This window comes from Pelodiscus sinensis, chromosome 1 (genome assembly GCF_049634645.1).
Source record: "Pelodiscus sinensis isolate JC-2024 chromosome 1, ASM4963464v1, whole genome shotgun sequence".
In the NCBI taxonomy this organism is placed as follows: Eukaryota; Metazoa; Chordata; order Testudines; family Trionychidae; genus Pelodiscus; species Pelodiscus sinensis.
The window spans coordinates 107,742,216-107,757,418 of record NC_134711.1 but is presented as its reverse complement, the minus strand read 5'-3'; the positions used below and the strand labels follow the sequence as shown (position 1 = coordinate 107,757,418).

Genomic DNA, 15,203 nt, shown 5'->3' with positions numbered 1-15,203 from the left:
AAAAGGAGTTTGTGGAACTAGAGGTCAATTCCACCCCGCTCTGGACAAAATCTGGGCTCTTCCCTTTCTGTCAGCAGACCCGGCAGGGCTCCCAACCATGCTGCAGAGCAACTCTGTCCCCAGGCTGCTGGCTCTTAGCTGTGTTGGAATCCTGCTCCTCTGTCCTGGGGCCACCGGGGATGCTGCAGCTCCACACTCCGGGGGCGCAGGGCTTTGAGGCTCTACTCCCTGGTGCCACAGGAGCTGCCGCAGCTCCGCTGCCCTGGGACCATGGGGGCTCTGCTCCCTGGAGCCTCTGGGGCTTCGCAGTTCCAGGCCACCAGAACTCCTCTCTACAGGGTCGCTGAGGATGCTGAAGCTCCACTCCCCGGTGCACCCAGACTGCTGTGGCTCCATTGCCCCGAGGCTCCATGGCTCTGCTTCCCTAGGGCCACCAGGGCTGCCGCAGGTCCCCTACCCCGGGTTTCCTGTGAGCAGTCCTGTGGCCCGCGGCTCTCTGGTCTACCAATATCCGTGGTCATGCTGGACCATGGATGTTGCCAGACCAGAGCATCTTGGATGAGAGACATTCAACCAGTAGTATCTGATAACATTCCATGTAAAGCCAAGAGCAAGGTCCATAGCAGGCTTCATGAAGTTTCCAACTGGTCTCCCTTTTAAGAGACAAAACTCTGTTTGAATAGCCTGTTTTATTGTGTTTTTTAGATGTTTAGATTTTCTTATTTTGCAGGGGGAGTGGTCTTTCTAAACATGGAAAAGCTTTGACTGGGCACAAGGACTTTTTCCATTTGCTATTGCAATTAATTCTTTCAGAGAAGGGAAGAAAACAGAACACAAATCACACTAAGGTTTCCTTCTCACTGTTCGGCTACGTCTAGACTGGCATGATTTTCCGCAAATGCTTTTAACGGAAAAGTTTTCTGTTAAAAGCATTTTCGGAAAAGAGCATCTAGATTGGCACGGATGCTTTTCAGCAAAAGCACTTTTTGCGGAAAAGCGTCCGTGCCAATCTAGACGCGGTTTTGCGCAAAAAAGCCCCGATCGCCATTTTCGTGATCGGGGCTTTTTTGCGGAAAACAAATCTCAGCTGTCTACACTGGCCCTTTTGCGCAAAACTTTTGCCTGAACGGGAGCAGCATAGTATTTCTGCAAAAAGCACTGATTTCTTACAGTAGAAAGTCAGTGCTTTTGCGGAAATTCAAGTGGCCAGTGTAGACAGCTAGCAATTTTTTCCGGAAAAGCGGCTGATTTTCCGGAAAAACTGGCCAGTCTAGACACGGCCTTCTTGTCTCTCTCTACTTCTCTTCTTGATCTCTCTACTTGTGCCGTCCCATCATCTCACCTCTGCTAGTATGAAAGCTTTTTGTTTGGCAGCTCTTGCCGTCTGAAACAACCTCAGCCTTATGACTCTATTCTGAAATATCTCAAACTGTCCCACTTTCATAGTCAGTCAATGTCTCATAATCCATCATCCCTCTATCATTTAGGTTGAGTTTGCAGTCAAGGGATACAGTCAGACACTTGTACAGACTGTATAATACATCTTTCACACAAAGTAAAATTGTCTTGCACTCTATTTCCATTTTCTGCGGTAAACAGATGCCAACATATGTCACTAGTTGTAAAAGCTACCCATACTTGCAGGTCAATTTAAATCAACAGGACAAATCCATCATAGCCATGAGGATTAAATCTCTATCACTGTTAAAAGTAGCAGTTCAACAAATACATTTATTTTATTGTACTCAAGAGAACAGTGTTGATATAAAACAGACAGACCTAGTGTAAAGCCCAGCTCCTGCAATGCACTCCAGGAAAGACATGGAGTTCATTTTTGGATCAGGCTTTATGTTCAGAATGTAGGCCTTGATCCCCTTGTCTTTTAAAACTAAGAATCAAACAATTTAAGACAGCTGTTTAAGAGGTGGATGCTTAAAAGCATTAATAGCTAAATGGTCTAAAGTGGTGTTTGAAGAGACACAGTCTGCTCAGGTTTGGCCCAAAATGTAGATTTGTGTAAAACACAAACAAATAAACAAAGCCATCAAAATATTCCTAAAATTAAAAAAAACTAACGGACAGTTGTTTTTAAACAAACACCTGCCATAATAGCAGTTCCCAAACTTTTGAAAGCTCAGTTTCCTTCAGACAAATGAAAACAATTACACCTGCTTACAACCCCACCTGGTTGTTAAAGGCCTCGCCAAAACAAACAGTAACTCAGGGAAGCCATTATAAATAAATATACTTCATCTCCATTTTAACAAGCTTTGATGAACAGTGACATAATTAACATGACTGGCATTTAAAGTAGCATGGTATCTGAGTTAGCAGCCACCAAAATGAAAGAATAGGACAACTCACACCCCAGAGCTTGTTCCAGACTCAGGTAACTGCATGGCTTACACATTTTGAAAGTTTTCTTTGCATCAGAACAGCTAGAGCCCTGCTTTTCAACCTATTTACCCTTGTGAGCCATACGTGTGTTATGTGGGTCACATTAACCATTACTTGTATATCTCTGAGGATGTCATATGGGCCATAGCTGTGTGCTGACAGACTTGTCTACAAGTAGCCCACGGGCTGAGAACAACGAGCTAGAGGCTTCCTGTTTCAAAAAATGAAAGCTAAAATTCTGCAGAACATTGCAAAGGCTGTCTGCGACCACGGCTAATCCTGTGTGCATATGGCACATTGTGGGAAACACCATCTTATTGTATTAGCAAGCAATGCTTTTGCAGAGTGGAGAACCTGAAAATAAAGTTTGCCCTAAACAAACAGGAAACCCAACTTATTTGATTGGTCATTAGCCAAAGGAAGAAGAAATTCAAATAGGAAAGAAACAACGATCAGAAAACACGGGAACGTGGGTCTTTACCATCCTGCGGTTTCCTAATCTGCGTTACTAATACCGGGAAGGGAATTTGATAAGACCACACGATTAGCCTGATAGTGTCCCACTTTATGAAAAGGGGGAGGAGGGTCTGCGCGCTGTTTGCAGGTGCTCTTGAGCGGGCAACATTCCCAGACAGACAGGTCAGAAACTCCCGGGATTTCCCCCTCCACTGCGCCCCGGCAGCCTCTTCCTTCCTCTCCTTTCCGCCTACGGGGGGCAGCGTCCGAGCTGGGTCGGGAAGCGCCTGAGCGATTGCTCCTTCCTGGGGGCAACGACACCCATTCCCGGCGCTGCGAGGTGCCTGGCACCGCCAGTGCCCCCGTGAGCCCGGGCCGGGCTCTGCTGCCCCGCCGCGTGGGGACCGCCCCGTTCCGCGCCTGGCAAAGCTGCCCCGCCACCTGCGGTGGGGCCACATGGCGGAGAAGGGGCAGGGGCCGAGGGGGCTCCGCACCCCGGCCAGCCGCGCGGTCCCAGCGCTTCCCGCCCCACGGGAGACTCACTGTGGTTCAGGGGGTGCCCGCTGGTCTCCGCCGACGCCACCAGCTCCAGGTAGGCGGCCCAGAGCCCCACGATCAGCACCCCGAGGGCCAGCAGCAGCCCGAACCGCCGCCGAAGCACCTTCCGCAGCGGGCGGCTCCTCATCCCGCTGCTCAGGGCGCGCAGCGCCAGCGCCCCGCCGAGCTCCGGGACATGCTCTGCCCCGGGGCGGGAACCCCAGACCCAGCCTTCCCCTGCTCACCCCCCGCTCCCGCTCTGCTCGCCTCTGGCTCCCTGCTGCCCCTGGCCCTCTCAGGCGCGGTCCCTCTCTGCAAGCGCGGCCGCTGAGCCCGGCTTCTCGCAGCTCCAGACACACCCTTCTCCAGGGGCGGGATCTCCAAGGGCCGGTCTCCAAGCTCCTTCTCTCGTTACAGCGGCTGTTCTCCCCTGCCTCTGTCACGCTGTGCAAGGCCCTGCTGGTGGCTCAGCAGAGGGAGCCCTAGGCGCCAGCGGCTGTAGCCTCCTCTTCAGCTTTCCCTGGGCTTGGCCACCTGGGGAAGGAGAGGATCCCGCTGTGTGTCCTGCCCTGCCGGGGTGGGAGGTAGGACAGGCGGCCTGTCCCAGTCGCTGGAGGAAGCCTAAGGGTTTGGGGTAACCCTTTGGGGCAGTCTTGTGCTTTCTCCGAGAACGGGGACGGAGAAGAAGATGTTCTTGGGTCCAGGTCATTGCTACCAGAGGAGAATGTTCTTTTACAAGGCGTCCGCTGCTCTCCTTCACATTTGCCCCCTTCTGGTCACAAAACCTTTGCCCCCCCTCAGATCAGCAATGGAGGTTCCATAGTTATGCAAGGAGGGCATTGCCCATGCTTTGAGTCCTATGGTTTTTTTAGAGGTCCTAACCACCCATGCTGCTCCTATTATTTAATGCAGGGAACTGCAGGTGTAGAGCACCCATGCAATTTTGCCAATTGGGCAACCGCAGTCATGTGAAGAATCTTTAAGCCTCAGTTTTGCACACCCATTTTCAATTGTATTCTTTGGTCACTCTGTCCACTAGGAAGAGTCTAGCTAAGATCCCAAGTTCCTGGAAGTTTGTCATGGCTGGAATCCGTAACACTGGCTACTTACCCATAAGATGCTATAGACAGTCTTGTTTGGTCAGTGAAGCTCCTTCAGGTGTGAGAATCTCCACAGTGTAACTTTGTCAACTGTGGGAAACTAGACAAAAATTGTCACACCATTACAAAAATACTTTTTACTTATTTTTAGAACTAGCAAAAAATGTTTGTAAATTTCTCTGGTGTAGACATGGGCTGAGTCATGTGAAGAATTAAACTGGCCACACAACAGTCATATTAGCTGACTCCATTATTAGAGTGGTTTCAGTCTAACATGGGTTTAAGATGCTCCTCAGGAGGGATGAGGCTGTTGGCATGTAACTATGTTCAAAAGCTGTTTCCTTGAACAACTGAACATCATTTATCTTGCTCCATAGGGATCAGAGAATTGTCCTTTGTATTGCAGTCACATCTAAAGATCCCAAGCAGGGACTGGAGCCATGGTTGTTTTAGGCACAGTACACACATAGGCTGTGTCTAGACTGGCAAGTTTTTCCGCACAATCAGCTGCTTTTGCGGAAGAACTTGCCAGCTGTCTACACTGGCCGCTTGAATTTCCGCAAGAACACTGACTTCCTATTGTAAGAAATCAGTGTTTCTTGCGGAAATACTATGCTGCTCCCGTTCGGGCAAAAGCCCTCTTGCGCAAATCATTTGCGCAAGAGGGCCAGTGTAGACAGCACAGTACTGTTTTGCGCAAAAAAGCCCCGATGTCTAAAGTGGCAATTGGTGATTTTTTGCGCAAAACCGCATCTAGATTGGCACGGATGCTTTTCCGCAAAAAGTGCTTTTGCTGAAAAGCGTCCGTGCCAATCTAGACGCTCTTTTCCGCAAATGCTTTTAACGGAAAACTTTTCCGTTAAAAGCATTTGCGGAAAATCATGCCAGTCTAGACGTAGCCATAATGAATCTGTGTTTGACTGAAACTCTTTTAAAAACTTAGTTCACCTAATGTGGATGTTGGAAGGACAGAAGGCCTCTGTCTTCTTTGTGTGGTTTCTGCCCTGAGTGGAAAGGCAGGAGAGATAGCTACAGACAAAGTGCAGAGCCTTGCAAGGAACATGCAGATTAAATGCCTAAAATCACATGGGAGCCCTTCATTTTAAAAAATTAAAAGGGCCCCAAAGCCTGTCATTTGCAGCAGCTACATGAAACAAGAAGGTGGCTTCACCCTCTAGGTTTGGTTGGCCGCCATGGCAGAAAGGGGGGAAGGGTTATCTACTCAGATCATTTTGAGATTGATTTGCCTTGCATTATGATTGCATTTAAGTAATAAAATTATGCCAGAGGCCCTCTGTCTATTATTAGTTATTTAGCACAGATGATGTACTTGGTGCAGGGCAGTACACAAAAATAAAGGCAGCTGCTGTCCCCAAAGAGCTAGGAATTTAAAAGGCAGACATATAGAATACAAGACACTCTGGAAAATTGAGAAGGGCCTGGGAGGAGGAGAATTAATTATAACCCCACTATTAATGAACAACATTGCCACTTGACATTGTAAAAGCAGTTTCTCTCCTTATCCAGAGGGTTTTATTATGGGAAATTTACATCAAGAAAAGAGATTTATATTTTGCTTTGGAGGTGGAGAGAATTGAGGTGGTTCTGATGTCAGGTGGAAGGGAATTCTGCAGGCTGCCCCAAGTGCTTTGTCTCTCATGCTTCCAAATCTCACTCACAAGGATGGCTCTTCCACTCTTCCCGTGGAATGTGCCTATTGTGGGAAATCACCACTGAAAATCCTAAGTGGCTGCTCCTGCAGGTGGGGCCAAGCCAGTGGATGTCTTTGAACATTTGAACTGAATCTTTAAACAATATTATCCAGTATTTACTGGAGAGCTAATTCAGTGAGTGGAGCAAAAGGTGAGGTGCTTTAGGTGATCTGTGTTAAGCCAGCATGCTACTGCATTCTCAACTGCATGACAATGTGTCACCCCAGAAACCTTCTTTCATAGGTGCAATAACTATATTATAGTTCACAAATCATATGTGTAGGTCACAGTGATCAAGGCTGAATCTGTCACCATTCAGACACTGATCTCTCTTTGCAGAGACCCTTGTCCATCAGTATCAACAATAATAATTCTGTGTGGTGGGGTGAATCCCATTTGGGAAATAAGCACTTTATGAGCAATGGATAAGTGAAGTTGGAATAGGCTCTTTGCTATGGTTTTCTATTAACTTGTTTAGAACTGGGAGGTTAGACACTGGAGCTGGAATTGGCATTGTTGATTTCCTTGAGCAATAGTTTCTTCAATACTAATAAAAATACTGTATGTTTTAGGGCTGGGAGTCATAGTTCTCTTTTGAAAGGAAGTGTCAATAATCTGTCAGTTGAACCAGCTGGAATTTTTTGGTTAATTTCTTGATCATAAATGTAGCCTTTGAATTCAAAGCCTACTCTGTAACTATACTATTCTAACATGTGTTAGTAGGAGTGTTGTGCGCAAGACATGAGAAGTAATTCTTCCACTTGTCTCTGTGCTGATTAGGCCTCAACTGGAGTATTGCATCCAGTTCTGGACAGCACATTCCAGGAAAGATGGAGAAATTGGAGATGTTCCAGAGAAGAGAAAAAAAATGATTAAAGGTCTAGAAAACATGACCTATGCGGGAAGATTGAAATAATTGGGTTTTTTTAGGCCATGTCTTTCCTAGGTGGAAGATCAACACTGCAGTGATTGATCTTCCGGAGTTCGATTTAGTGAGTCTAGTAAAGTCCTGCTAACTCAAACTCAGAGGGCACCCTTGTTGGCACCGGTACTCCTGTTCCTTATGAGGACTAAGAGAAACCTGATCGTCTGCTGTGGAGACCATGTGGAAACTTGAATTAAGGTACGTTTACTCCAGCTATGTAATTAACATAGCTGGAGTTACGTATCTTAATTCGACCTTCTCCTGTAGTATAGACCTGGCCTTTGTTCAGAAAAGAGAAGATTGAAAGGGAACATATCAGATTTCAAGTCCCTAAAAGGGTGTTACAAGGAGGAGAAAGAAAAAAATATTCTTCTTAACCTGATTATAGTACAAGAAGCGATGGGCTTAAATTGCAGCAAGGGAGGTTTAGGTTGGACTTTAGGACAAACTTCCTGTCAGGGTGGTTAAGCACTGGAATAAATTGCCTAGGGATGTTGTGGAATCTCCATCAGTGAAGACATTTCAGAGAAGGTTAGATAAACATCCATCAGGGACGATCTAGATCAGTGTTTCTGAGGGTACGTCTAAACTACATGGCTCCATCGATGGAGCCATGTAGATTTGTTTGTTTGGCAAAGGGAAATGAAGCCGCGATTTAAATAATCGCGGCTTCATTTAAATTTAAATGGCTGCTGCGCTGAGCCGACAAGCAGCTGATCAGCTGTTTGTCGGCTCAGCGCCCTAGTCTGAACGCTTCCGTGCTGACATGAAAGCCCTTTATCGACTTCCCCGGTAAACCTCATCCTACGAGGCATAACGGGGAGGTCGATAAAGGGCTTTCAGGTTGGCGCGGGAGTGTCCAGATTAGCGCGCTGAGCTGACAAACAGCTGATCAGCTGCTTGTCGGCTCAGCGCGGCAGCCATTTAAATTTAAATGAAGCTGCGATTATTTAAATCGCTGCTTCATTTCCCTTTGCCGATCAGCCTAATCTACATGGCTCCATCAATAGAGCCATGTAGTTTAGACACACCCTGAAAGTGCTCAGTGAAACCACTTTGAGAAACACATTAACTGGCCACCCCGGTTTGTTTATTTACTGGTGCTGTGGCCACTGAGCCTCACAGCTCCCATTGGCTCCGTTTCGCTCTTTGCAGCCAAGTGGAACAGTGGGAAGCGGCAGCCTGGCCCATGCCGCTTCCCACGGCTCCCCTTGGCTGCAAAGCTCCATGGCCATGATGCCAGTAATAAGCAAAGCAAGATGGCCAGTTAATGTGTTTCTCAATGTGATTTCGCGGAGCATTTTCAGAAACACTGATCTAGATGGTGCTTGGTCTTTCTGTGAATGCAGGGGACTGGACTTGATTTCCTCCCAAGGTCCCTTCCACTTCTAGTATTCTGTGATCTTTGCTTCTCTTCCAATATGGCTTTGCTTCCAATTACCAGATCACTATTTCAGTTTCTACAAATGACTTTTAGCTCTGTGCCACGACCCCTCCTCTGTAGAGCTGAAAAAGTTACAGTTCTCTGCCTTTTTTTCCTTTCTATCTACCACTCCCATTTGTCATATTTTCACTAATTACCAGCTCCGTACTAGGGAAGTAAAATCCTGATGAATCAGTTAACTGATTAAACCGGGGCTGGCAGCCAGCCTCCGGACCTATCTGCGTGGGGCTGGCTACCAGCTCCCGGTCCTGGGCCAGCCACATGGGACTGGCTGCTGGCTCCTGGACCCAACTGCATAAGGCTGGTTGCCAGGGCCGACTGCCTGGGCCAGCTAGCAGCCAGCTGTGCAATTGGGGTGACTGCCAGCTCCTGGGCCCAGCAGCCAGCTAGGCGGTGTGGGCTGCCAGCTGGCAGCCCCACACAGGGGCCTGGTGGGGCTGGAGCAGCTCTCTACCCACAGCAGCTGCCCCTGGATAACTAGTTAACCATTACCCAGTAAGGGTGATGCTTACCGGGCAACCAATTACCTGTTCATATCCCTACTCTATACTGAGGATACCCAACTGTACATAATGTTCAATAGCTCTTTTGACTTCTCCCCAACACTGATATAATAATCTCAATTAGATTAGGTCTCAACTGCATACATTGTGGCTTCATATCTGCTTTCCTAATCTAAATGTCTCAAAGGCAGAAGTGCTTGTTTTAGGCAAAAGCGGCGTCTTAAAACACATCTCCTTACCTCCCTCCTTTGCTCAGATTTCCTGTTTGTTTCCACCATCCAACAAATCACTTGCTCTTTGCACAATTCCTGTATCTATAAAATCTGTTTAGTACCACCCCCAAGGCTTGTGTATTCTTGAAGGTTACATCAACTTAACTACATGTCAGGGGTATGCCAACATCACCTCTAGTGTAGATGCAGTTGTGTTTACAGAAGAATGTTTCTGTGGATGTAGCTGACGTTCAGGAAAGTGGTGTTCCTTCACTGGTAGAAAACCCCCATTTGTTAGTGTAGACTGCGATGGGGCTATGCTGATATAATCTCTGTAGTGCAGACATACCTGGAATTGGGTCAATTCCAAAGCACCTTCACAACATTGCTCACAGATGCCACTGCGTCAGTACGCCGCCCCCTCCTGCCTTTCTCATTTGTTGAAAGTTTCTTTCATTCTTTTATCTCTGCAGGCCTCGACTATGCAACTCACTAAGTCCCAACTGTCCAGACTCCAGCATGTGTGGCATGAAGCTCCCTACCCTATTAAGAGACAGTGACAATTTTAATATTGGCTCCTTTTTCAAACACCTTCACTGGCTCATTCATTTCAAGATCCAGGTAAAAACTACCATTTTTTACTGCAAGGTACTCAAGGCTCTTTTTTCAATTCAGGACTTCAAAATTGCACATCTTGAGCCTATCTTTTCTTTATCTTTTCCCACAGTTCTCATTTTCAACTCCTGCCATCTGAAGCAGATTTTCTGCATCTCTTCACCTCATGGATTCTCCAGCTGAGATTTTTCAAAGTCATCTAGGGGATTTATACACACTTTTCATTAATTGTAATGGAAGGTATATGTCTAAATCCCTTGAAAAATCGCAACTTCCCTCTTTTTTTTAAACCTCATATTAAAATATATTTTCTTACTTGCCTGTATTTCCTCCTTTTTTTCCTATTTGTTGTATGACTAAATGCTTTACATTTTAAATTACAAAATGCAATATGTTTTCTGTAACTTATATGCTATCCAGTTGTTTAATTCTGTAACACATGTTGCAGTAGTTTTTATGAAAGAAGCTACACAAAATAAAATTCTGTAGTATTGTCTCTGTGAATATGCTGAGCAGGTTGCAACTTGCACATCTACAACTGAAAAACGATGATTGACTGCACAGTTTGTCAGAACCTTGGTAATGTTAGAACCACAGCCTAAGATAGATGTTTACAGTAAAAGCAACATCATCAGATCCCTAAATCAATATAGCAGATTTCAGAGAGTCCTGGATAAGTATGGTTGATGAAATCCAAGCTTATTCTTTAAATCATACTCCACTTAAATCAATGCAGCCCTTGTTGTCTGTGTAGTCAGACACCCACTTGCATTGGCATCAAAGCTTTGTTGTGTAACAAAATACCCACTTGGATTTCCTTAATAAAACAATTAACTCTTATTAATAGTTACCATAATGTGTTCCCCACACCTTAAGCAATACAGTTTACAAGATCTGGTATTTCCTCATTTTAAGTAGACATCCAATCCCTGGCTAGAGACCTTGAGTATGCAGCCTGACTACTAGTATGGCGGATTCAAAGCATGTGAAAAACACAAGGAGCAGCTGTTTGGATACTTCAGCAAAGAGGGTCCTTTCTTCCGACAGTTCACTGAAGGGATTAAGGAAAAGCAAGTGAAACAACGTTTTTAATAATCTGCCCAAAAATCCGTTGTCCTCTAAATTACTCAGCATTCAAGCACTTGTGATCACACAGTTTCACTAGTTCTTTATTCACCAAGGAGCCTTCCAGAACAGAGAATTACTGTACTGGGAGATACAAATAATGGAAAAACCACCAATGTTCCCTCTAATTTTTTCCATCCTTGTGCAGAATCAATTGTTATGCGGACTGAGGCATATGTAAATGTGTACCGCCAGTAGAAACACGTGCTGGCAGCCATGGGCATTCTGCTAATCAGCTGCGGAACACTTGGATCTCTCTGGGATAGCCACCCAAGCGCTCAGCTTACAGGGAACATTGAAAACCACCCTTCCCTTTTCGAGTCAGATTGTGCACCAAAAAAGGAAAGGCACAAGTGAAAGTCCCACTTGTTTTTTCTTTGCAGCCCACCATCACCTCCACTCCCATATCCCATGCCACTCTATCTGCAAACAGTGTGGGGCAGAATCTAAGCTAGTAGACATCCTAAAGCTGTATCCCTGGACAACATGGCCCTACAAACATGGGAATGGCTGTGTAGGCTTTGCCATTTTCCAATGGAAAAAGAGGGATAAAATTACAATAAGAACATAAGAATGGCTGTACTGTACTGGGTCAGACCAAAGGTCCATCTAGCCCAGTAGCCTGTCTGCCAACAGTGGCCAGCACCAGGTGTCCCGGAGGGGGTGAACCAAAGACGATGATCAAGCGATTTGTCTCGTGGCATCCATCTCCAGCCTCTGACAGACAGAGGTCAGGCTCACTATTTCTACCCCCTGGCTAATAGCCAATTCAGAGTGACTTATCAATATTAGCACAAAATAGTGTCAAACTTTTTGAAGCTAGTCTTTCATATCTCTTGCTGTTTAAAGAAAGTTTTTCCTGTGGGATGACAGTGATGTCATCACGTCACTCTGCATCCCGCAGCCCCATCCCTCTCAGCCACCAAGCCTCCCTTACCGGTGCTGAGGGCTTGGCCTCCCTGGTGCTGGGGTGGGGTGACAGCCATGCAGCTTCCCCATTGCTCCAGGGAAGGGTTTCAGGGGAAGAGAAGCCAGGTGCCCTCCCCCTTCGCAGGGGGTGGGGCGGGAGCTGTGAGGCTCCTCTCCCGGGAGGCTGGGTAGGGGTAGGGGCAAAGAGGCACAGCTAGGGAGGGCAAGTGCTGGGGCAGCTTCAGCCTCTGGGGGGCAGGTAAAGAGCCAGGGGGTCTTGGACCTTCTCTGGCAGCCGGGGGAGGGAGAGCTGGGGTCAGGGCAGCATCAGTCGTGGGCCCTCCTTGGAGGCCAGGGAGAGATCCAGGCCAGCTGTGGCCTCAGTCCAGTCCAACCTCCTGGCAGATGGGGGAGTTAGAGCTGGAGCAGGCCAAGGCTGCCATACCTTGGCCTGGCCCTCCCCGGTGGCAAGGAGTGGTGTGTGTGGGGGGGAGCTGTTACTGCCTACCCCCAGAGAGGGGAATTGACAAGTACAGTGAGCAGGGGGCAAGTGATTTTTTTTTTTAAAAAGACCTCCTAGTGATTTTTTTTAAAGCCTTTGTCAATCAAAATAACCTGACCTGTGTATTGGCCAGAATCCTTATTGAGCAAATCTATGTACTTTGCTGTAACATACAGTATTAAATACAGCTGTTTGTTATAATAAATTATCTGGACCCACTACACTGTTTCATAATATGCAGAAATCTACCTGTACAAGAAAGCGAGGTCAGGAGGTGGTCTTGGTCCCAGTCTATTAAAGGCTTTAAAAGTTAAAATGGAGTGCTCTCTCATCCTGTTGAACTATCTGCTTGTGGTATCATAGAGTTGTTTATGATTAATGGGTCATACATTCCAGCTCCAGAATGCTGAACTGCATGCACAAGGTCCACATACACTAGCACAATTTGTAAGTGCTTGGTGTTTTTACCTCTGAGTCACGTAAGCTTGCTCTGTGCAGAGTTAGTTAACTTGATGGCTCTATATTATATTGTTGGGAGGAGGGGACTGCATGATCGCTGAAAAATCTCAAAAATATTTCACTTACAGAAAATTTAGTTTAATGCCAGATGAGATCATTAGATCATCTTGTCTGACCTCCTGTATATCACAGGCCATTACATTTCACCTAGTAACGCCCCTGTAGGGCCCAGATCTTCCAGAAAGCCACTCAATCTTGGTATGAAAACCTCAAGAGAGAGAAAAGAGAGGCCTATGCAGCACTTTAAAGACTAACAAGATGGTTTATTAGGTGATGAGCTTTCGTGGGCCGACCCACTTCCTTAGATCAAATTCTGGAAGAGAATTGGTATGACCATACCAAAGGAATACAATGAAAAAAACATGGCTACATCTCTCTTACTATTCAAGAGAGAGGGAGAGAATCCACTATTTCCCTTGATTGTTTGTTTCAATGGTTAATCACCCTCACAGCTAAAGAGTTGCATTTTGTTTAAATTTATCTGGTTTCAGTTTTCCACCATTGGTTTCTGTTATTCCTTTATCTGCTAAAGAGCCCTTTTGGTATCTCCCCTAAGGTACTTACATATTGTAATCAAGTCACTTCAGTCTTCTTTTGAGACTCTAAACAGATGGAGATCTTTAGGTCTTACTGCAACACATTTTCTTGGTCACTGAATACTTTTTTAGCTTTCTTCTGTGTTTTACCATCCTTTTCAAAATGTGGATATTGTATGGAATATTCTGCTATCTGTCTCACAAATGATGTGTAGTTCTCTACTCATATTCACTGCACCTTGTTATACATTCAAGGATCACATTAGGTCATTTTGCCACAGAATTACACTGGGAACTCATGTCTAGTTGCTTGTCTACTATGACCCATAAATCATTTTCAAAGTCACTGCTCTTCAGAACACTGTTCCCCTATTCTGTAGGTATGGCCTGCATTCCTTGTTCCTAGATGTATAAATTTGCATCTGGTTATATTAAAATACATTTTGCTTGAATGGATCTTGTTTACCAACCAGTCCCAATGGGTCTGTATGACAGCCTTCTCCTTATCATTTTGTACCACTCCAATAGTCTTTACGTCATCCGCAAATTTTATCAGTGGTGATTTTATATTTACTTCTGGACCACTGATTAAAATGTCAAGTAGTATTTGGTCTAGTACCTTTGCCCATAGAAGCCTCTTCAGAAAGCAACCCCATTTGAGATCTGTCAGTGGCACAGTGATTGGTTATTTAGAGTCACTTTTGAGCTTTGGGCCTGGCCTTTTATTTGTTTTGGAAATGGCCAGTGGAAGCAATACTCTTAAATATACATCACATGGACTTATCAGATATAAGGAAAACAAAAGTAACACTTTGTGCCTTCTGCCCTTGGAGGTGACCTATGACAGTTTCCAAAATAAAGGGATTTACAGAGTCAACACTAGTATAATTTTTGCAGTAGGGAGGGGTTCCTGTCCTATGGGTACACAGACCAAACAGCTTGTATAGCATTTTTGTTTTGCTGGATAGATATCTTGACAAGCCCAGCAGCAGTACCATGGGGTTTGCTTTGTAATAAACACAGGGGCATTGCCATGCTGCTCAGTTTTGCCTTTCACATGATACTCAGTACTGGGAATACAGAGCCATGAAGAGAGAAACATTTATGTAAATAACCTGGGATTAAACATCTTGCACCTTCTATGAGGAAATACAAATATCTAACTCTATGGATGAGCTGAAAAATTGAGCTCAGGAAGCTGCTGTGCTGGCTTCATACGAGCACAAACATAGGGTAGGTAGAAGCCACAGCACAAGGAACTAATGTTTCGTTACATAATGTGCTTCAGTAAGGCCATGGGGAGTCAGCTTCTGACATTCTAACTCACAATGAGAGCAGATGAGAATTCCCATTGGCTTTGGGGGCTCCAGTGAAGTAAGGTAAGACTATTAGGACCTCTGGCCAAAGGAATATGCCCCCCATCTATGAGGCTAATTTGCACGGATTGTCCGAGACAGCAAGTCTATTACAAAATGAATGCAGTCGTGCAAGAGGACTCTTTGCCTCATTTCCTCTCACACAGCATGAGCCATAGTGCAAGCACCCACTTGGGCTACCACGCAGCCTGACTGAGGTTGACCGTACTTATCCCTTTTGTGGGTCCTTCAACAGAAAGAAGCACTAGCAGGAGATCTGATTGGAACGAGGAGGAAGTGCCTGTGTTAGCCTACCATTCAAAGAGAAGAAAGGGAACCACTTAACAAGAAAACTT

General features: G+C 45.7%; 1 protein-coding gene and 1 long non-coding RNA gene across 2 annotated transcripts in view; one reads left to right on the top strand and one right to left on the bottom strand.

Annotated features, from left to right (window-relative positions):
- Nucleotides 1–3,627, bottom strand: part of B4GALNT3 (beta-1,4-N-acetyl-galactosaminyltransferase 3) — a 107,524-nt gene extending 103,897 nt beyond the window's left edge. Inside the window, exon 1 of the mRNA XM_075940924.1 lies at nucleotides 3,397–3,627. Coding sequence (XP_075797039.1) covers nucleotides 3,397–3,538 — 142 coding nt within the window. The 5' untranslated portion in view covers nucleotides 3,539–3,627. The remainder of the gene's footprint in view (nucleotides 1–3,396) is intronic.
- Nucleotides 3,307–11,133, top strand: LOC142831245 (uncharacterized). Its single transcript, XR_012906920.1, has 3 exons — nucleotides 3,307–3,445; nucleotides 9,760–9,907; nucleotides 10,014–11,133. It is a non-coding gene; the product is annotated as an uncharacterized LOC142831245 (long non-coding RNA).
- Nucleotides 11,134–15,203: the final 4,070 nt, after the last annotated feature.